Below are 22252 nucleotides of genomic sequence, written 5' to 3' on the forward strand. Positions count from 1 at the left end.
TCAGAGAAATGGCCGGACCCCAGATGCCAGAGACATGGGGCCCAGGTAAGGGTGATGGGTAAGGAAGGATGCCTCCAAGGAGAGACAGAGGAGGGAAATGGAGTTGGGATACTTAGACTTGGCTGTGCCCAAGGGGCTGGTGGGTTTTGTGAGCAAAATCTCAGCAGTAACAAGTAGAGCAGCAGACTTTGAGAGCATCTCCCCTTGGGGGAGTGGAATCGGGTTTGGGCCATCGTATATACTGTGTGTCCTTTTCTCACTGAGGCCCTCTTAGCTCCTTTTCCAGTGTCAGTGATCTCCTGTGGGTGGTATTAAGGTAAATGTACTAAGTGATCTGGATGATGTTTCAGAAGGGGAGAGGCCCACTTGCGTTTATTTGGTTCCCCCCTTCTTGCTCCCTCACATGGACCCCCTGCCCTTTTCTTTTGGGGCCTTTCTTGGGGTACCCTTCCTTGCAAATCACCCCTCAAGCTGAAGTTGTACATTAGTAGTCACCTCACCACTCACTCCCAAGCTGCCATATGAAAGCAGGAGTGGGAGAGAGGGATGGATGGAAGATTGGGCCCCAATTTGCCCTAACAGCTGTGTGACTTTCGGCAAGTCACTTCAGTGGGCTGGGCCTCAGCTTCCTCATCCGTACAATGGGGGTGCTGGGACAGTTACGCAAGGTCATGGCTGTAGCACAGGCCTGCCACTCAGGTGATGCCCATGAGCAGATGAGTCAGAAAAACAGTGCCCCCAACCACCGTTAGAGCCTCTGCCACCCACTCTGTTTTAAGCTCAGGCGGACACCAGGTTTATTTTTAGAAAAAAAAAAGAGCAAGGTTTATTGAAATTTCAAGCTGCATTTGAAAAATCCAAATCCAAATCCTGGAGACATAACATCAGGATAAGGTGTTAGAAAGTGGGACGTGTTCACTGCCACACAACTCCCTAGAGACAAGCTCCCTGAGCACATCACCCAGGCATCATTGGGTCAGTTATTCCCTTGTCCATGAGAGGACACCGGCAAGCTGATCGTTCTCTGCACTTGCAAGTTCTCCACAACCGTTAAAAACAAAAAAGTTTTCCGATGACAAAGTCCCAGCTGATCTTCTCTCAACCCCATTCTATGTAGTCAGCACCAGTGAATGGTGGGTTTGGCATTCAGAAGGGGACCTCACATGTATTCAGGGGACATATGGGGCCAAGGTTGCAGCAGCAAGGCATTTAGAGGCTGGCCCCCTCCCTGCCTTTACTCTTTTTTTAATATAAATTTACTTATTTTAATTGGAGGCTAATTACAATATTGTATTGGTTTTGCCATACATCAACATGACTCTGCCACGGGTGTACTCTTGCCTTTACTCTTTAGTTTTACTTAACCTAAAGGACAAACTGGATCCACTTGGTAAATGAACAAATCTAAGAATTAGCCTTAAGAGATAAGGGACCACTCAATACTTCCAAAGCTGATTAGGCCCTTCAACACATAGGTGTATGTGTATATGTATACATCACTACACTAAGATACAGATCTAGCCCTATGGGTATATATACGCATGTATGGCTATATAGAAAAAACTATGCCAATACTAACCAAACAGAACTTTGTAAGCGGTCATCCCAAAGCCATAATCGCACACTGGGCTGTGCACAAAGCCATGCATTACACCATATTCACCAACAGAAGGCTGACTTGGCTCAATCTCTCCCAACTGTGGCCCTGTCCTGGTGAGGCAATGGAGGAGAGAGAGGTTGCCTCTGCTTAAACCACAATTGGTTTCTTCATAGGACAGTTGTTGTCAGGTTGAAGCTGTTGAAGATGTCCATGGAAATGAAAAAAACAGACCCCTTAGACTTTCTGGAGCGGCCCGTCTCAAACTACCTTTCTCCTTTGCCAGCTGCAGCTAAATTGCTCAGGCCCTGGGAGCCCACAGGGCGCAGTGGCATTAGAGGCTCACTGGCTTGGGGTGATGAGGCCCCATGCAACTCAGCCTCTAGAGACCTACTCTTTGTCAGGGGTCTGTCACTGGAGTGGACCCAGGTGGCCATGTCCTTGGGACATCTCTTGGCACCAGCTAGGCTAGGTGTAAAGTTCTCCACGTGAGATGACGCTTGGGGAGCCAAAAAACAAACTGGAAAGAACTAGGTAGAACAAGTTTAGTGGCTCTGCCCACCCTGAGGACAGAGCCACTTACACCGCAGAACCACCGGGGGCCTCGGGGGTTTCTGGGGTTTCGGGAGCTGGCTCCTCAGGGCTCAGACGGGACTGGAACTTCTCCAGCTGCTCTGGGCTCGCCAGGGTCTTCAAGAGAGTATTCTCCCGCTCCAGCTGGGAGTTCTTCTCCACCAGCTCCCGGATCTGCTCCTTCAGGATCTCCACCTCCTCTCTCACAGCATACATCAGATGATTCTTCACTAGATCCTGTCCCGGAGGAGATGACGACAGAGGCATCCATTAGCCATGGCGGCCCCTCTGCAGCACTGCGCCCTGGCCATTGGGGTGCCTGCTGTCTCTCACATCACTGACCGCCTGCTGTCTCTCACATCACTGACCACCATACTTCCCTCAGCATGCTGGCCCTGTGTGGCCCTGCTCCTCCTGCCCCTTTCTCCCAAGCACCTAAAGCCACGCTTAGAAGAGCCATGGGATCGGGGCCACGCCTGAGTTGGGAGCCCAGCTTTGAACTACATAGGATTCTCCCCCCATAAGTTTCTAATAACTTTCAAAGCTGGCCTCTTGGGAACCTTTTGGGTGCAACTTATGCTGGCTGGTGGTGGTTCGCTCTATCTCCATTTCCACATAAGGTCCCGCTGCTGGCCCTGATCCCAGGGAACACTGCAATGCACCCTCTACAGTCAGTCTGCTTGACACATCTTCACCAAGAGAGGAAAATGGGCTATTTTGGAGCCTCTCCCACTCCTCATAAACCAGCATACTGAGCTGCAGCTGCTCTGCAGCCTGGCCAGACAGGACACTGGCCCTGGGGGAAGCTACCAGCATGGCCGCATCCTCTCTGAATTTGGATGACTGCACTGGAGGCAGAGAACAGTGTCCTTAGGCTCTGGGGCACGATGAAGTGGCTGCTAACTGCTCGTTGCCCCAAAGCCCTGCAGCCACTGTGGCTGCTTAATGGAATATGACCTCTACCTGGTAAGGAGAGGGAGAAGGGATTGCGGTGGTGGTGGGGGGTGCTTTGCCTCCTGTCTCCTCCCAACTCCTGACCCCAGCCCAGGCTCTGCAGAGGCACTGCAGTGTGCTTATATCCAATGAGCTCTGGCCCCTGCCAAGTGTGGGATGTAGACAAATGCAGGTGTCTGAGCTCCCTGCCCTGCCATGGGCCCAGGAGGGAGCCAGACATGGCTGTACAGCCCTGCGATTGGAGAAGGAGGAGAAGGAGGAAAGGAGAGGGCCCAGCAAGTGTGGACTGGAAATGCCCTAAAGGTGCCATTCCTATGGGACTCTACTTAAGGCCTCTAAGGGAAGAGGAGACAGGCTGTCAGCTTCCCCATGCTCTTGGCTTTTGCACCCACCCCCTCACCACTACCCTGAGTTACATAAGCAGAAGCCAGGTCTGGGAATGACAATGACGCAGTGATGCCACTCACCATGGCCTGCTCGATCTTGTTGTCTAAGGCCACCACACTGGCTCCGGAGGCACTGTCAAGACAAAAAGAAAAGCGACGTTACCCACTTGGTTACAGTCTTAAGTACCTGGTAGTGGTGGCCACAAGGTCCTCTCTCTGCCCCAGCTCTTCCTCTCTACCGCAGCCCTGGCCGGGAGTTTCAGGCACTTTGTCCCCAGGTCCCTCTCTGGCCCCTGCAGGAAGCTGCACCTCCCCATCCAGGCCAGCTGCCGGCCACTGCTGTCTGGAGCTCTGCGGGGAGCGGCGCGCAGGTCCGGGGGTGCACGGGCCAGCGTGGCCTGCTCGGCGACATGCAAACAATGGGGGCGCGCGGCCCAGCGAGTCGCGGGCTGCCGGCCCATTACGGCGCCGGCCCACTACGGCGCCGGCCCACAAGGTCCAAGGCAAACCTACCGAGCTCTGCAGCTAGCTAGGAATTCCTCCTCGGCTCAGAAGCTTCCGGCTTGCTCCCCAACGGCGCACGGCGCGCGGCCAGCCTCCCGCCCAGCCCTGCTGCCTCTGCCTCCGGCTGTGGCAGCTCGTTCTTACGGCGCAGCGGCCGCAGGGACGCTCCGACGGCGGATCCCAGCGCGGCGGTGACCCCCCCCTCCCGCCCGCCCGCGTCCCCTACCTCCGCCCCTTCCCAGGATGCTGCACCGCGGGGAACGGAGGCCGCCGGCACAAGGCTCACTCGGAGATCCCGCTCGCAGCCCAGCCCCCGCCGCCGGCGCCCGGGCTCGGGAGCTGTGGCCAGCCGTTACCTGTTATCCAGCTTAACGGAAACCACATCCCCTCCAAGCAGGGAAGAGAAGAAGGAGATGTTGAAATTGTGCAGCTGATAGACCGCCACCTCCATGGGGGTCTGATACATTTCGGTGTTCATGGCTTGGGCTGCCGGGGAGCTCTGGCCGGGCTGTGGGCTGGACTGGGCTGGGCAGGCTGGGCGGCCGCCGGTGGCTTGGCGCGCTGCGCGGGGCTGGGCTCTGCGCGTTGGGCCCTGGAGCTAGGAGGGGGGCGAAGGCTGCCAAGAGGACCCAAAGCCGGGCGTGCGTTCCAGAGTTGAAGGGAAGTGACTCGAGGGGTGTCACCTAGTGTGTCACAAACTCCACGGCCGCCGGTCCAACCCAGACTCGGAGATATTTCGGCTCCTTCTTCTTTATATAGGAGGAGCCGGCTGCGTCACATGGCGTCAGGGGCCATGCAAATGAGTTGTGTACCAGACTTTGTGGCCCAGTTAAACCACATCCCCTCCCTGAACCTTAGGCTGGGACTGTAAACAGTTCAGCACTTTCTTGTGCCAATTGGCATCTCCAAAGAGGGCTCTGGAGATTGGTAAAAACCAAACTGGAGCTGATTTCTTAGAGAAATGAGAAGTACAAATGCCATTATAGTTTGGTAGAGGGTGGCGCAGGTTTTAAAAGCTCTTCCTCAGATGTCAGCCAGCACACTCGCCTGTCTTTGCCATGCGATCACAGGCTGCTGCCCTGGATACCCACCCTCACCACCAGTATCCTCACTCCTTCCTGCCACCTGCCTTCTTGGCCTCTCTCCTGCACACAGACTTTGTCACCTGCAGGTCTCCTCTCCCAGCCAGCTTGCCCACTGGCTTGCCCCTATCCCCAGTACCTATCCACTCACCTCATCATCAGATGTACCTGTCCATGTACTGACACATGCACAGCTCTGTGGCATGCACAGACTAACCATTCTGCATGTGCCAGTGTGCTTGTATGGAAGACACTCTAAGTGTTCAGGAACTCAGATGAATTGGGGAACATGCACAAGGGAGCAGCTGGGGCTGGCAGGTGGCAGAGGGGATGGGGAGGAGCCAGGAGGGGAGTGGGCACTGCAGTGACCACAAGATGCCAGAAAATACTTTTTAAATTTTTTGGCCATGCCACACAACAGGTGGGATCTTACAGTTCCCTGATCAGGGATCGAACGTACTCCCCCTGCGTTGAAAGCACAGAGTCTTAACCACTGGACCACCAGGGAAGTCCCTCATGTCCTTAAAGACAAGATTGTGTTACCTTCCTAGAAACAGCTAATGACAACAAAATTATGAATCAAGGCTATATATAAACCATCCTAGGAGAATATCTGCCCTGTGATGGGGTCCAGTCATATACAGGGTTACAGGGCACTTCATAAACAGATTCCAAGTCACAAGGAGGATGAGGTGATTGTTGCCTACTAAAAATTACACGTTTCCATCAAAATATATTTTCATTCTTTCTAGCCTCAATCTTAAAAAACAAAAACAAACCAAACCATCAGAGGCTCGAAGTCCTTTTATCCTGCTCTTTCCTAAGTTAGGCCACCTAGTGGACAGAAGGAGAACTGCAGACAGATGGAGCAATCTAGAGAAACAAGGGACAGGTGACGCAACTGGGAGTATTATTTACACCAACTCAGGACCATAAGGAGAACATCGGGTTCCACTACATATACAATAGTTTGGATGAAGTTAGGGCCAGTACCCATGAATCAGTTTGTGATTCAGGCTATGGTCCAAAGAAATAACTTAGTGCAATCACACTATTGGAAAAGTACTGGGGGCTTCTTATCAGCAAAGGTTATTATTATTTGCTTCAGGATATTTCACCTAACCAGGTGCCTGGCACGGACACCCTGGCCAAGGCCCCAGTTAAGCCTCATCTGAAGGCCTTAATTTTCTCTAGGCTGCCAGTGCAGTTATGCCACCAAACAGCCAACATTTTTTAGTATGATGTGAAGCTCCCAATGGATAGTGTGTGTGTACTCAGTTGCTTCAGTCGTGTCCCACTCTTTGCAACCCCGTGGACTGTGTGTAGCCTGCCATGCTCCTCTGTCCATGGGATTTTCCAGGAAAGAATACTGGAGTGAGTTGCCATTTCCTTCTCCAGGGGATCTTCCCAACCCACAGATCAAACCTGCGTCTCTTATGTCTCCTACATTGGCAAGTGGGTTCTTTACCACTAGTACCACCTGGGAAGCCCTCCATTGGACCCCACCAGCAGTAATACATGGACAAAGATCATTCTATTCGCAAAGGACTGACAAACAGATCTACCCAAGCAAACCTACTGCACTAGCCCCGGATGGTGATTTTCTTCACCCCAGTTTGGCTGGGAGACAATCCCAATCTCAGGATATCAGGTTATCCTCAGGTCAGAAACTCTCTGAACAAGGTGTTCACACTAAGCTGCGTGTAGTAGATGGAACAAAGTGCAGACTGTATTTATAGATCATCAGGAACATTATCTGAGCAAAACAACAACAACAACAAAAAACCAAACCTTCTTAAATCTGGAGCTTAATTGATATTGGAATTCCCTGATATCTTAATCTGCCTTCTGTGTCACATAGCTTTCCTGGTCCAGAAAGGGTCTGAGCTGACCTTTCATTTGCTTGTAAATCTTTCTTAAACTCACTATTGCTACCCACCTCAAGATTCCAAGGGAGATGATGAAAAGAAAAAAGAGAGATAAATAAGCTAGGTCAGGAGGGAAAAAAACACCACCAGGAAAACAGGGCATAGGAGAGGAGAAAAACCGGCTCCTTCAATGGGAACTCCCTTATATGGAGAGAGAGGCATAAAATTCCAGGTAGTTTGGGGAGGGAAAAGCAAAGAGGTGAAGTTTGCTAGCAAGGCTGTGTTTGAACTGAACATTGTTGTTGTTGCTCAGTCACTAAGTCATGTACTGTAACTGTACATTAATTATACTTCAATTAGAAATAAGCTCAGTTTGAGACCCGCTGACAATAACAGCTACCATACACTGAGCTTCGGCTATGGGCCAGACGCTGTGTTGGCTGAGTTACAAACCTGGCAGTGTAGGCGCTGTTACTGTCATTTTTACAGATGAAGAAACAGAGGGTCTGAGAGGCTACCTTGCCCAAGGTGGTGGCGCAGTGAATAAATTATAGAGCTGGGACTCCAGCCCAGGTCTTACTGACCTAGAGACCAAGTTTGTTCTTACTATACTTACTAGTGGGGCAGGGAGTTAAGTTTATTGAATGAGTGAATCAAGGCAGTTGGTGTATGTGTTGGAGGTGCCAGGAAAGTAGTGAGGGAGGAAGAAAAGGTGGGGGCAGGCCCACCTAGAAGTGTCTAGGAAACTAGCAGGATGTGGGACCAGAAGAATATCCAAAGTGTCTGCTGCTCAGTTGTTTCAGTCGTGTCCGACTCTGTGCGACCCCACAGATGGCAGCCCACCAGGCTCCCCTGTCCCTGGGATTCTCCAGGCAAGAACACTGGAGTGGGTTGCCATTTCCTTCTCCAGTGCAGGAAAGTGAAGAGTAAAAGTGAAGTCGCTCAGTCGTGTCCGACTCTTCGCTACCCCATGGACTGCAGCCCACCAGGCTCCTCCATCCATGGGATTTTCCAGGCAAGAGTATTGGAGTGGAGTGCCATTGCCTTCTCCGTCCAAAGTGTCTAAATGAGGTTTATAAGAGGGCTTTGCTCACCTGCATTATTTCAAAAGGCAGCTATGCAGTCCTCAATGAAAGCCCTCTCTGTCTAGAAAATTGAAACTATGACTCCCACCAGGTGGCTCCCAGGATGGACTACACAGCGCCCCACATGACATAGGGAGTCTCAGAATAATAATCCAGTCAAACCTAAAGTCCCCAGGGCCCCACTAACTGACGCCTTTAATTAACTCTTTCCCCTCATTCCTGCTGTGCTCAGCTTTTAGAAGAATGAAACTAAGAGCAAGAAAACAAGCTCATATCAGGGATGTAGTTTAAAAAAACAACTTGGAAAGAATGTCCCAAGTTCAGCCCACACTCAGCGGATCTCTCTCCCCTGCTCACCTCTAGTTCACCAACCGGTAGTGAGAAGCACTTCCCGTGAGGCCTCATGGCTCTCAGTTTACAAATTGTGGCTGGATCCCTGGACCCCAGGGTTTGCTAAACTAAGGCCACCAACCTAAATAAAAACTGTCCCTGTAGGAAGATTTTCAAACAGCAGGCATAAGGGAGATGTGGCGGGTAGTAGGGGGAGAGGGAGAAATTGGAGGAAGCCAGAAGGCTTTCTGCTGAACCCTGAGCACACTGGAAAATTCCTCTGTCCAGAATAGCTGCACCAGACCTTGCAGTGAGTGGAAGTGTGCACTGTTGAGGGTATCTGTGATCTGATTTGAAGTTTCTGAGTAAAGTGCTGATCCATGAGGCTGTCAGGATCCTTGTGCCCCGTGGACGTGGGCCCCAGGCAGGAAACAGTGGCCTAAGGATTCAACAGCACAGCCGCCCCAACGTGTGTGTTTCCCGACTCCCTTTCTCCCATGCCGTGAGTTACATGACAGGCTGGACTGAAAGCTCCCACAGTCCCAGCACACAGCTGATGAGCCGGCTCCTTTGCCGGCTCTGATCCTAGCCCTACAGCTGTGGGTTTCTGTGGTTAAACAGACACAGCTGACCCTCCCCCTCCCAGGGTGACCTTCTAGATGGAGGGCAGCAGGAGAGCGAGTCAGCTCCTCAACTCCCACCATCTCAGGTGGCCCTGGAAGCCACCTGAGGCTGGATGCTGAGACACTTGTTCCCTCGGAACTGGAAGAAGTGTCTCAACATTATCACCAGTCTCTTCTACTTCAAAAGCCAGACTCTCTAGAGCTGGAGCCCCTTCCTATTTCGGGTTCCCACAGCCCAGGAAGACGGAGAGTGGCCAGTCTGGGCCACAGAACTCGTGGGCAGGATCTGAGCATGCTGCCGAGGTGTGGGGACCAGATTGGGGTGGGTGCGGTAGGTTGGGGGTGGCAAGGAGGGGGAACATCTCACTTCCCTTTTTGTCACTTGAAGCATTGTGTACCACGCAGCCCAGAGGAAACTATTTATAGGCAAGTCTTCCTTATTTTCTACAGGATATGTTCCACCCCCAAGATTCAGCCCTGTTGCCAGCAAAACACAGGGTCTTGTGTCAGGAGATGTGGGAAGGTATGGGACTGGCCACCAAGGAAACGCTGAGTTAGGAGCCAGACAAGGAAATCATAAAGGCTATTGAGCACCGGAGCGTCAGCACAGTTGATGAGGTGGCTGCAAACGATCCTCCCCACTTACTCCCCTACGCACCCCCTCCGCCTGAAGCTCTGTCTACCTCTAAGTACTTACTTGTCCCTTTTTCTGAAGAGGCTGGGGGAGAAAGGAGGCTGAAATGCCATCATTTAGTTTGTCCTGGCTTCACTCTTCTCTTCTCTCTTGCCCTCAGGTTCCACGCCAGGGGTGGGAGAATACAGACAGGAAGGACGCTGCCACTTACATGGTTACTTTGGCCTCATGGAAAATCCCCAAAGTCCAGAAGGAGGGAAGCAAGAAGGAAAGACAGTGACAGACAAAGTGCCTTGTCCTCAGTGGGTCACGTGAACTGCCCCACATGGCTGGGACCCAGAATGTCGATTCTGGGGGGCAGGAAAATGGGGAGGAATCTGTGGGCGAAGATGCAGAAGGCAGCGGTGGGCTGCAGGGAGCCCAAGGGGAACTGGGGCAGAGAGGGACACTGTCTTGGAAAAGTGGCTCTAGCAACCAATTTGGGCCAAACCTTGGCACCGAATGGTGGCAGAAGCAATGAATTGTGCCTTTCAGCTCCCTCCGGACAGGGTCCCATGTGAGCTTCACAAACAATCTCCCAGTGACACTATGGATGACAGGCAGAAGCTAAGCCCCATCTGGACAAGGCATTCCACCCTTCTGACCCTCATTCAAAGAAGCCGGAAAGGGCTCTTGTCAAATCACCTTGGTTGCCCCACCTCTGGCGTCTCACTTTGCAGGGGGTGGGGGCGGTTTGTGTTGGCATCTCAGCAAGACTGGAAGTATTGGCAACGTTATCCAGGAATGCAGTTTAGTTCAGTGGATCTTAAATTTCATGAACCTTGTGTCAATATTTATGCTTGTCTCCCTTCTCCTTATGCCTTGCAGCTGGGAAAATTTACCTCCATAATTTTTCTAAGTTCTCTTCCCATTTTCCACTGTCCCCATTACCCATCTACAAGTATGAAACAGACATTCTTGAAAAAAAAAGAGAATGTCAAATTCACCTCAGTAAACGGAATACCCTTCTCCTCCCTCCTCCCCACACTAGTTGCCATTATCATTCAATTTAGTTCAGTTCAACTCAAATCAAAATAGATTAACACCTATTCAAAGTACAAGGCACATTTTATGGAAATTAAAAAAAAAAACAAATAAACAAACTGGTAGTACAGGTCAACAGCTGTGCTTCCTTCTACAATATCCTAGGCCTGTGGCGAACTCTGAAGTCTCCCTACTGGTTAGATGTCAGTGAAATGTTCACTTCAGGAAAAAGCCTAGGGCTTCAGGGTGCTCAGGATGGCAGTCTGGGGTTTGGGAGGGCCATACCACCATCATCACTCCATTCCCGAGAATTGGGCACACTTGTTTTCTCCCCACCCGTCATTTGGTCCTTGTCCATCTAGACAGGGATAACAGGGGCTTCCCTGGTGGCTCAGATGGTAAAGAACCCACCTGACAATGCAGGAGGCATAAGAGACTCCAGTTTGATCCCTGGGTCAGGAAGATCCCCTGGAAAAGGAAATGGCCACCCACTCTACTATTCTTGCCTGGAAAATCCCATGGACAGAAGAACCTGGTGGGCTACAGTCTATGCAGTTGCTACGAGTCAAACACGACTGAAGCCACTTAGCATGCAACAGAGCAGTCGTAAAACCTGGAATTTCCGTGGGACCTAAGGCTCCTGTGACATGGTGGTTGACAGTGCCAGGGTCCCTCACTCTGATTCCCTTCCTTTGTAAACCAAGGGAACAAAGCACAGGTCCTTAAGGGTCTCACAATTGCCAGTGTCTTCCTTCTGATAAGGGGGAGATCTATGTTTAGCATGGGCAGGGTGGTCACCTCTGTCTGCCAACCTCCTGGTCTCCCTTCTTTGCCCAGCTTCTAGTGGTCTCATCCTTGTTCATATGGCCCTCCCAACTAGTGAGCATCTTCAGGTGGGCAAATAACCCCCTTCATCGTAGCCTACCTTCTGGGAATCCCTGTGCTCAACAGCCTTCCCAGAGGCTGGGAGAGGAAGCAGCAAGAACACGGCCACTCTCTGTGTTTCTTCGTCTGCACCAGCCCTCCACCAGCTTCTCTGGGCCAGGGCGACCGACACTGGCAGGGCCTCTTCCCAGCCCTTCTGCTCTATGGAGTGGCCACAAGAGCCGAAATTCCAAGGCAAGCCATTTTTTTCTGGCAGTTGCTGGGGTTACTCTGAGTGGTATGTGAAGGACTTGCGATGATTGGCAATGCTTGGAAGATGAGAACCAGGAGGATCTTGTTGGGGGCGCTGAGCCAGCAGACGAGGGGCCTGTGAAGAGGCCAGGGGCTCTGAGGTGGAGCACCTGGCTCTATTGCGGGCCCCCGCGATAGAATGGGTGACCTCTGAAGTGGTCCAGGTTCCCTGGGGAACAAAACGCTGGTAATAATGCCGGCCTCTTCAGGCGCAGGGAGGCTCCCAGGCCAGGATGGGTAAGTATTATGAGCCTCCCCGGGCTCCCACATTGTACTCCTGAGGCCCTTGCTTAACTCACAGTGGAGCTATTCACAGTAGGCTCACTTGAGGTGGCTCCTTGATCCTCTGTTGTGGGACTCTGTGGGCCTCTGGCTCTCCAGCCACCTCCCCCCCTCCCTCGGGCTTCCTGGATGGAAAGAAGGCAGCCCAGTTGAGGTGGGGCAATGGCAGGAAGGGGCAGGCTACACACTACTCTCAGAACAGAAAGAAAGGAGAGAAACAAGGCAAGCTCCTCCCTGGACAGCCCCTCTGCCCCCACCCTCCCCAGCCATGGGAACTGAGCCAGGGAGCTCAAAGGAGTGCTGGGAGACGTTAAGGAAGGCCCCCTGCCCAGGGTTTGAGAACTGCTGGCAAGGAATACACACCTTATCAGGAAGAAAGAGCAGCACAGAAGCACACGCACACACACTTATGCAAACACCCTTTCGGCCTTTGACGAAGTCTAATTCACAGAGAGGGGCTTCCCTGGTAGCTCAGCTGGTAAAGAATCTGCCTGCAATGGAGGAGTCCTGGGTTGGGAAGATCTGCTGGAGAGGGGATAGGCTACCCACTCCAGTATTCTTGGGCATCCTTGGTGGCTCAGACGGTGAAGAATCCAACTGCAATGTGGGAGACCTGGGTTCGATCCCTGGGTTGGGAAGATCCCCTGCAGGAGGGCGTGGCAACACACTCCAGTATTCTTGCCTGGAGAATCCCCATGGACAGAGGAGCCTGGCAGGCTACAATCCATAGGGTCACAAACCATCAGACACGACTGAGCAACTAAGCACAATTCACCGAGATAGGCAAGCCCAGGGCATCATTCAATCTCTGTCTCTCTCTCTCTCTCAGCTGATGCCAGCTTCCTCGTGACCCCAGAGGGGTAGTAAAGCAATAGGACATGGCAAGGTGGCAGGGCAGGATACTCTAGACCCAGCCAGAGTGTCTCAAGCCACAGCCTCTACTCTGACATCCAAGGATGACTGAGTATAAGGGTCATAGGTGTGCAAGGGTCATGGGTGACAGGGTCTTGGGAGTGGAAGTCAGGTGGGTATAAGGGGAACCAGCTTGATACTACACACTGTCCACTGGCTGCAAGGAAGTGCTGGTGCTGCCAGGCCCACAGTTTTCAAAGAGGTCAATCACACATTCAAAGAAATAAAAACGAGCACCATTTGTGTACCATCAATCATATGAATGCCTACGAGATGATTCCTGCAGGCTCCTCATGAGATCAGTTCTAAGGAGACCCAGTCCTGGCATAGGCATCATATGTGACTGATGGTCTGAGAAGCATGATTTGAATGGCACTGAGGAAAATTTCCCCCTCAGTCCAAGCTGTTTGCCTGACCAGACTACTGCAGTGCCTACCAACACCACCCTCCAAGTCATACCTTAGAGTTCTAATGGAATTCTTGACACTTTGAGGAATTAGGAATTTTTTTTCCCCATGCAAAAGCCCTGGGAGAGTGCCACATTCTGCCACTATCAATTACAAATATTTAAATTGGGATAAACTCAATTTTTGTATTACTTTCAACAGAGTATTCAGTGGCCGATCAGCATAAGATGAGTAAACCCAGCAGGTACACCTTGCCAGTGGGCTGCGGGGAGCAAGAAACGGGTCCAGATGAGGAGAATACGAATGTCTGTGGATTGGGGAAGGTCCTTTCAGGAGATGTGGATGCAGCGCTTGTGGCTCCAGTCCATGGAACTGCTTTTGGGAATCATTGGCCTACAGGTGAAAGCCGCAACAGGGTCTACCTGAAGAGTCACCATAATGCCAGGCACCATGACCCACTTTGTATCACACACCATGATGAGGTTGAGCACTGTTGTTGTTCAGTCACTCAGTCATGTCCAACTCTGTGACCCCATGGACTGCAGCAGGCCAGGCTTCCTTGTCCTTCACTATCTCCCAGAGTTTGCTCAAACTTATGTCCATTGACTTGGGGATGCCATCCAACCATTCCGAGCCTAACTTCTGTTCAGTCATCTCCTTCTCTCTCCTGTTTGGCTACCTCTTTCCCTCTTACTCCTAAAAGCTTAATCAGAAAATGAATGAGAGCCACTATTAGAAAGATAACCCCAATCTGCTCTCATTTATAAGTCAACCTTTGGCAAATTTGGCCTCTCCATTATGAGGAACAGATTGCTTCTGAGACACTTCCCAGCTGTTGGTGGGTACTCTTGGCCTAGGAGGTCAGAGGTATGGGGGTGGGCATCAGGGTGACAAGGGAGAAGAAGAACCTGGAGAGAGGGTGAGAATGGGGAGAGGCTGCTTTTTTTCCAACAGCACAGTCTGGTCAATTAACCAGCCCTACCTCCCTTCAACAAAAGCCAGCTCTACTCCAGCCCTGTGGCTGTCACTGCCTGGTCAAACATGGATCCATTCTGAGGTTGGCTGGAGGGCTGTGACTCACTGCCCCCTCAGGAGCTTGCTGGGCTGACTATAAAGACTGGCCAGGATCTCTGCCAATGTACCCATCCCCACCCTGAGCCAAGCCTTGCTCTCCCCTGCCCCTACCACCTCATCCCATCCCGTGGCTTGCTAGCGCCTGCCTGGCCAGGAGGGCGCCCTTGAGGCTCACTGACTCCCCCTCTCCCCAGGGAGAGCAGAAGGGGAATTCACTGCTCTCTGTGGTATGCATCCGGCCTGTGTTTTGGTATCTTATTTTATTTTTATGTTTAATTTACACTGCCTGCTAGGTTTGGGGCTTAAGTAAACAAAGGCTGTGTTTCCCCCAAGGCTTGGACTTCCTGGTTCTCTGTCAGCAACCGAGTGACCCTTTTAACCTCTCACTCCTTGAGACAGGCAGTGTTGGGGGCGGGATTGGAAGAACAACATACTTTGCGTCAAAAGCCTGGAAATTCTTAGTGCCAGCCTGAAATACCATCCCCTCGCCCTTCTCCACACGAATGTTAAGTCCCGAAGCTGCCTTACCAAGTACGGACTGCTTTTAAAGGGCACTGTAAGAGTGTAAGAGTAAAGCACAAGAAAAGGAAAATTCAAACTATTCACATTGATTTTTTTCTTTTGTCAGATATCTTTGTGCATGCTAACTCGCTTCAGTGATAAGCAGCTTCAGTCGTGTCTGACTCTGCATGACCCCATGGACTGTAGCCCACCAGGCTCCCCGTCCATGGTATTCTCTAGGCAAGAGAATGGGTTGCCATGCCCTCCTCCAGGGGACCTTCCTGACCCAGGGATGGAATCCGCAAAGGTTGAATCCGCATCTTTACCACTACCGCTACCTGGGAAGCCCGATGTCTTTGTGCCATCAAGCAAAGTCAGAAAAGCCCAAGTCTTGGTGGGCGGAGCCTTGGCAGTGAGCAGCCTTAAAGGCCTATAGACGGAGCAGAGCACGCTGGGCCTGCCCAGGAAAGGCTTCCTGACAAATCTCATACATCTTAAAAAACAAGAGGAACGCTGGCCCCTATGTCCTGGGATAGAGCTCTAACAGCAAAGTAACGAACCCTGGTTAACAGTTCTGACATCCTGTTATTTGCTAAAACTAATAATACCATGGCGTTTGTTGACAGAGTCACAGAAGAACTCAAGTAAACATGGAAACTGAGGAATGGCCAAGTGTAGACAATTACTAACTCAGCAGTTGAGAAGACGGAGTTTCTCAGACACTCTTGGACCTCTTGGGGCAGTGGGGCCTGAGCACAGTTAGGAGACAATCCAGACGCATCTGTCATCTTGCTGGGTGATTTCTCTTCAACAGTAGGCTGCTGCAATAAGGGGCTTGGTCCACGGAGTTGAGTCCTCAGACAGAGTAATAACAAGAAGAAGTGAGAGGGACTCTACCAGTGCACATGGCAGGGGAGGGGCTCCCTGAGAAACACGGCTCTAGCACCTATTTATTTTTTTTATGAGGCATTTATAAGAATGGCCTTTTTTAAAAAAAATATAAATGTATTTATTTTAATTGGAGGCTAATTACTTTACAATATTGTATTGGTTTTGCCATACATCAACATGAATCTGCCACGGGTGCACACATGTTCCCCATCCTGAACCCCCCTCCCACCTCCCTCCCCGTACCATCCCTCTGGGTCATCCCAGTGCACCAGCCCCGAGCATCCTGTATCCTGCATCGAATCTAGACTGGCCATTCGTTTCTTATATGATATTATACATGTTTCAATGCCATTCTCCTAAATCATCCCCCCCTCCCTCTCCCACAGAGTCCAAAAGACTGTTCTATACATCTGTGTCTCTTTTGCTGTCTTGCATACAGGGTTATTGTGACCATCTTTCTAAATTCCATATATATGCGTTAGTATACTGTATTGGTGTTTTTCTTTCTGGCTTACTTCACTCTGTATAATAGGCTCCAGTTTCATCCACCTCATTAGAACTGATTCAAATGTATTCTTTTTAATGGCTGAGTAATACTCCATTGTGTATATGTACCACTGCTTTCTTATCCATTCGTCTGCTGATGGACATCTAGGTTGCTCTCATGTCCTGGCTATTATAAACAGTGCTGTGATGAACATTGGGGTACACATGTCTCTTTCCATTCTGGTTTCCTCGGTGTGTATGCCCAACAGTGGGACTGCTGGGTCGTATGGGAGTTCTAGTTCCAGTTTTTTAAGGAATCTCCACACTGTTCTCCATAGTGGCTGTACTAGTTTGCATTCCCACCAACAGTGTAAGAGGGTTCCCTTTTCTCCACACCCTCTCCAGCATTTATTGCTTGTAGACTTTTGGATTGCAGCCATTCTGACTGGCGTGAGATGGTACCTCATTGTGGTTTTGAGTTGCATTTCTCTGATAATGAGTGATGTTGAGCATCTTTTCATGTGTTTGTTAGCCATCTGTATGTCTTCTTTGGAGAAATGTCTGTTTAGGTCTTTGGCCCATTTTTTGATTGGGTCGTTTATTTTTCTGGAATTGAGCTGCAGGAGTTGCTTGTATATTTTTGAGATTAATTCTTTGTCAGTTGCTTCATTTGCTACTATTTTATCCCATTTTGAAGGCTGTCTTTTCACCTTGCTTATAGTTTCCATTGTTGTGCAGAAGCTTTTAATTTTAATTAGGTCCCATTTGTTTATTTTTGCTTTTATTTCCAATATTCTGGGAGGTGGGTCATAGAGGATCCTGCTGTGATTTATGTCAGAGAGTGTTTTGCCTATGTTCTCCTCTAGGAGTTCTATGGTTTCTGGTCTTACGTTTAGATCTTTAATCCATTTTGAGTTTATTTTTGTGTATGGTGTTAGAAAGGGTTCTAGTTTCATTCTTTTACAAGTGGTTGACCAGTTTTCCCAGCACCATTTGTTAAAGAGATTGCCTTTTCTCCATTGTATATTCTTGCCTCCTTTGTCAAAGATAAGGTGTCCCATAGGTACGTGGATTTATCTCTGGGGTTTCGATTTTGTTCCATTGATCTATATTTCTGTCTTTGTCTAGCACCCGTTTTAAATGAACTTGGTCAACTAGGAAGAAAACATATCAGAAGGCCAGAGTTTTTTTCCACCTTAACCCCAGACCCCCTGGACACTTAGAAGGCTTCTAAATATGAAGGGCCATGTGAATGGGGGGTAAGGGCCCTGTCCCCAAACACTGCTGGTAAAATGGCTCACCATATGAGCAGCCTTATCACTGCTCTTTCAAAGTCTAGCATTTCTAATTTCCTGTCCAGTTCCAGTTTGTTGCTTCCATGGTTTCACAAGTTGTGGCTACTGCTTATGGGGAGGGGGATAATGTGAGTGACTGATGTTTAAAAGGGTATCAGCAAGTAAAATGTAGTCTCTTGTAGGTCTTAGCAATTCTTTCCTGCATGGACGACCTATAACCTGCATACAGTTTCGGCATTGAGAGTCTCTCTCCAGGCAAGAACACTAGAGTGGGTTGCCATTTCCTTCTGCAAGTGATCTTCCCGATCCAGGGATCAGACCTGCATCTCCTGCATCTCCTGCACTGCAGGCAGATTCTTTACTACTGAGCCACCAAGAAAGCCCCAAATGGCACCAGCAGTCAATAATCACTTTTAGTCTTTCAAGCAGGACTAAAGGCACAGCCAGATAAGAACATGTCCACCAGAAGTGGGCAGTGCATACGTTCTCAAGTGAGCAGTGACTGGCTTTCTAGACTAGATCCCTCAGAGTTTGGCCCAGTGCCTGGCACACAGCCTCAATGCCATACACCTGTGCTTAAATAAGTAAACAGAAGGTTTAGATAAGTATTTGAACTTGGTTCATGGCCCCCACAGGGAAGAACTATAGGCAAATTCATGAATTTGCTCCTGTTGATATTTTAATTTGGTGACAATCATTGTCAGAGAGCAACTCTGCAGTTAAAAACACGAAAGACTTGTGAAAATCAAACATACTTGGGAAACCCAACCCAAACACAATCTAAGTGGCCACTAATGACCTGGAATCAAGGCCTGACCTCTTCAATAAAAAGGATAATTCATCCATGTGTGTGCCTGGCTCTGTGCAAATGCTGGGACTTTGGTCACTTTCCATCTTTAGCTGGAGGGGCTTGGTCAGTTGGGAACAGGGCACCCACAGGGAGGACTAGAGGGTGATGAAGCCTGGGAGGAGGACAGCCAAGTCTCAGCTGGCAGTAACATCAAAGAGGGATTTCAGGCTAGCAAGCCTGATTCTGAGTGAGTGACAGCCATATAACGGGAATGATGGTGCAGTGGGCTGGGGGTGCAGGTAAAAAACCAATCCTGATTAAAAATACTCTGATGTCTGCCAACATAGAGGAAATTCTCACCACTAATGTCACCCTTGGCTTTGAAGTCTTGAGGATCCCTGTTGAAATGAACAGTCTTTCTCAGAAGGGAAACTTTTGTTTTTCTCAGGGAAGAACATGATGACCTGTGCAGTGTGGTCTGAATATACTTACTTTATTTGGAGTACTAAGTTGAGTATTGAAAATGAGTTGGGGGGCTTCTGGGATTAGTGGCCCAGGCTGACTAAGTATAGACTGGGCCTGAGGTGAGGCCTTACAATGGGTCCTGGCTAACTGGTGGCCTTGGGCTTTCAGGGAACAGGCAAATATGCCCAAACATTTCTGAATTCACTGTAAATAAACCAAACTACCTGAGTGGGCACGTCTGAATAGCAGACTTTATGACAAAGGAGTTTGTTTTCTCCTGCTCTTCTTGGTAAACACAAGCAAAGTGTTCTGCAGAGGCCATGAGGAGCAATCATATATATGTCTAAGCCCTACTGGGGATATTTATTTTCAGTGCTCCTTGTGCAGGTAACCTGGTTTGCATGCTCATCAAAGAATCCTCCCTGGAAATCTCCTCCTCAGGTCCTACCAACTCACTGATAAATTGACACAGGTGAGAAACTGACCCCCAGGAAAGCTCTGTGACTGATAAGGGGTACATGGGTTCTCCTTCCCTGGGGTAATTTCTTTTTTACCAAGAGCCTCCTGTTAACCCCAGGGAATGAGTCCAGTGCAGGGAATGCCAGGCAGGAGGTCAGGTTGCTGGGGGAGCTTTCTTTGGCCATTTTCTGCCACTCTCTGTTGGCAGCTGTCTTCTCTGCCTGTGTAGCAGGCGGCCCTGGCGGCAGACACAATACTCACACCAGAGCTGGCCAGGGCAGCCCTTGCCCCTCAGCACCCCTCCTTCTTGCCCTTGTAAAACTGGCAAAACCTCAGCCCCAGAATCCCACTCTAGCTTGACCAGGCGATGGCCAACTGCCTGATACCAGGCAGAGTTGGGCTGATGGAGGGAGGCAGGGGAGTTGGGCTGGGCAGCAACACCCCCCCCCAACCCCTGTGGCTCTGTTGTGAGGTGCTGACAGCTGGGAGAGGACCTGAAACCAGTTAGCTTGGGGCTCCCAGCCAGCAGTGTATTTTCATCTTGTTTTGACTGGGACTGTCCTCCTCTATGTAAACACGTCCATATCAAGAGGAAGAAAATGTAGAACAGCTTAAAATAGGTGGGTGGAACACATCCCACCCATGAATCACCAGCTCAGGGAATGCCCTGCAGGTGGGCCTTGCTTTAAGCAAACCTGACATATGAAAACCTCAATTCAGCAAGAGGGCAGGGATGCACAGCTGTTAGGTCTTGACCTATCTCTGGGAGATCGCACAGCCACATCTGGTCCAAATAATAACATCAGTAGTTCCTGTGTACTGATTGCTTAGCAGGCGCTGTGCTAAGATTATATCCATTAGCCTTTTGAACCTTGTCAATAGCTATGGATAGTTGACAGTAGTAGGAATTAGGTATCAGATTATCTCAGGCCCATTTTGTGGATGAGGAAACTGAGGCTCAGACAGGTTTCAGTGACTGTGCTATGCGCTAAGTCGCTTCAGTTGTGTGAGACTCTTTGAGACCCTATGGACTGTAGCCTGCTAGGCTCCTCTGTCCATGGGATTCTGCAGGTAAGAATCCTGGAGTGGGTTGCCATGCCCTCCTCCAGGGGATCTTCCCAAGGATCAAACCTGCATCTTCTGCATTGGCAGGTGGGTTCTTTACACTAGTGCCATTTGGGAAGCCCCAGGATAGTTGATAGTAGGAATAGGGTATTGTATTATCTTAGGCCCATTTTGTGGATGAGGAAACCGAGGCTCAGACAGGTTTAAGTGACTAGCCTAGGGTTACCCAGATAGCAGCTGCAGAGGCGAGACATGAACCTTTGGTGTGTGATTCTAAACTCCAGGCTGTCTCTGGCTGGGAATTTCACCTTGTTTTGAGATTTCTAAGCAGGGCTGCATTCTAGGCATGAATGCCCATTTGCACTGAACCCCCTTCATCACAGTTTGCAAGGGAACTATTAATAGGCCTTTATCAGGGTTAGGGTAGGGAAGCCCCCAGATTGGGGCTGGTTCTTTCCACTGACTAAAAGACTCTCATGGGGAGGGGGGCCCTACCAGCATGCCAGGATGGGATGGATCTGCATTTCAACTCAGGCCTGGCAGACTGATTAGGGCAGCAGTCCCCAACCTTTTTGGCACCAAGGATCGATTTCGTGGGAAACCATTTTTCCACGGACTGGGGGTCGGGGGATGGTTTCGGGATGATTCAAGCACATTACATTTATCGTGCCCTTCATTTCTAATCTGATGCTGCCAATGATCTGAAAGGAGGACCAGTCCACAGCACAGAGGTTGGAGACCCCCAGGGTTAAGGGCAACTGCTTGACTGGACACAGGGAAGGCCCTTCTAATTGCAAATCAGTACAAACTACTCCCACAGCAGGCTTCGGCAGGGACAAAAGACTCAATATAATCCAAGTAGAAGGAAAGACCAATTGTAAACACATATTTTTGAAACAAAATGTCACTGGTCAGTGTTGATGTTGGTGCAGGGCTGGCCTCCAGGCTAAACTGTGAAGGAGGAGCCTGTGTTCAGAACCTTCCGGCTTCCTTTTCAGGTACCTTCCTCCTGCCTGTCCCTGCAAGTGACCTGTGCCCTCCTGCTGCCTAGGGTTCCATGGGGCCCCTCACTGATGTTTGGAGGCGCCCTGCCCCCCCTAGCAATGCCCCCTTTAAGGGCACAGTTGTTCTCCCTCCCTGCAATGATATGCACCCAGCCTCTCCTGAACGACAAATTGGGGAAATGTGTTTGTGTAAATGGCAGGTAATGGCTTAACAGGTTTTCCCCAGATCATGGGGCTCTAACCCTTAGATTTCAGTTAGTCGTACAATTTTACACCTGGATGGGGACCTGGGGGTGGGGAGGGAACAAGCTAGCGGGGTCACAACAGTGGGAGAGGGGAGATTGCTCATCGGTGATCTTCAAGTCCTGACAAGTAGGCCATGTGCTACTCTGACTATAGGTTAAGTCTGGGTCTGCATAGAGGGATAAGCACTCTTCCCTTACACTCACTGTATTCTTTCCAGAGTATTGTGGACAGGGCACTGGGGTAACAGTCAGGAGACCAGAGTCTGGCGTGGTTTTGCCCCTGGCTGCCAGAACAACATTGGAAATGTTTCATAACCACTCTGGGCCCCTGTTTCCCCTAAATGCAAAATGAGAGGATTGAGGCTACAAATGTATAGTAATTTAGGTGCTTATTTGATGAATGATACCCCCATTTAGGAGGCTTCCCCAGTGGCACTAGTGATAAGGAACCTGCCTACCAATGCAGGGGACATAAGAGATGAGGGTTCAACCCCTGGCTCGAGAAGACCCCCTAGAGGAGGGCATGGCAACCCATTCCAGT

General features: G+C 50.2%; 1 protein-coding gene across 4 annotated transcripts in view; it reads right to left on the minus strand.

Annotated features, from left to right (window-relative positions):
* Window positions 1-800: 800 nt before the first annotated feature.
* TSC22D3 (TSC22 domain family member 3) overlaps window positions 801-22252 on the minus strand; it is a 66670-nt gene continuing 45218 nt past the window's right edge. For 2 of the 4 annotated variants that reach the window (XM_055565694.1, XM_055565695.1), the window contains exons 3-4: window positions 3592-3643; window positions 801-2407 (exon numbers count right to left, since the gene is read on the minus strand). In XM_055565694.1, the coding sequence (XP_055421669.1) occupies window positions 2177-2407; window positions 3592-3643 (283 nt within the window). In that variant the 3' untranslated portion in view covers window positions 801-2176. Of the gene's footprint in view, window positions 2408-3591; window positions 3644-4023; window positions 4164-4370; window positions 4748-22252 lie in introns of those variants that run through there. The other 2 variants (XM_055565696.1, XM_055565697.1) reach the window with 2 other exon arrangements.

This window comes from Bubalus kerabau, chromosome X (assembly GCF_029407905.1).
Source record: "Bubalus kerabau isolate K-KA32 ecotype Philippines breed swamp buffalo chromosome X, PCC_UOA_SB_1v2, whole genome shotgun sequence".
Lineage (NCBI taxonomy): Eukaryota > Metazoa > Chordata > Mammalia > Artiodactyla > Bovidae > Bubalus > Bubalus kerabau.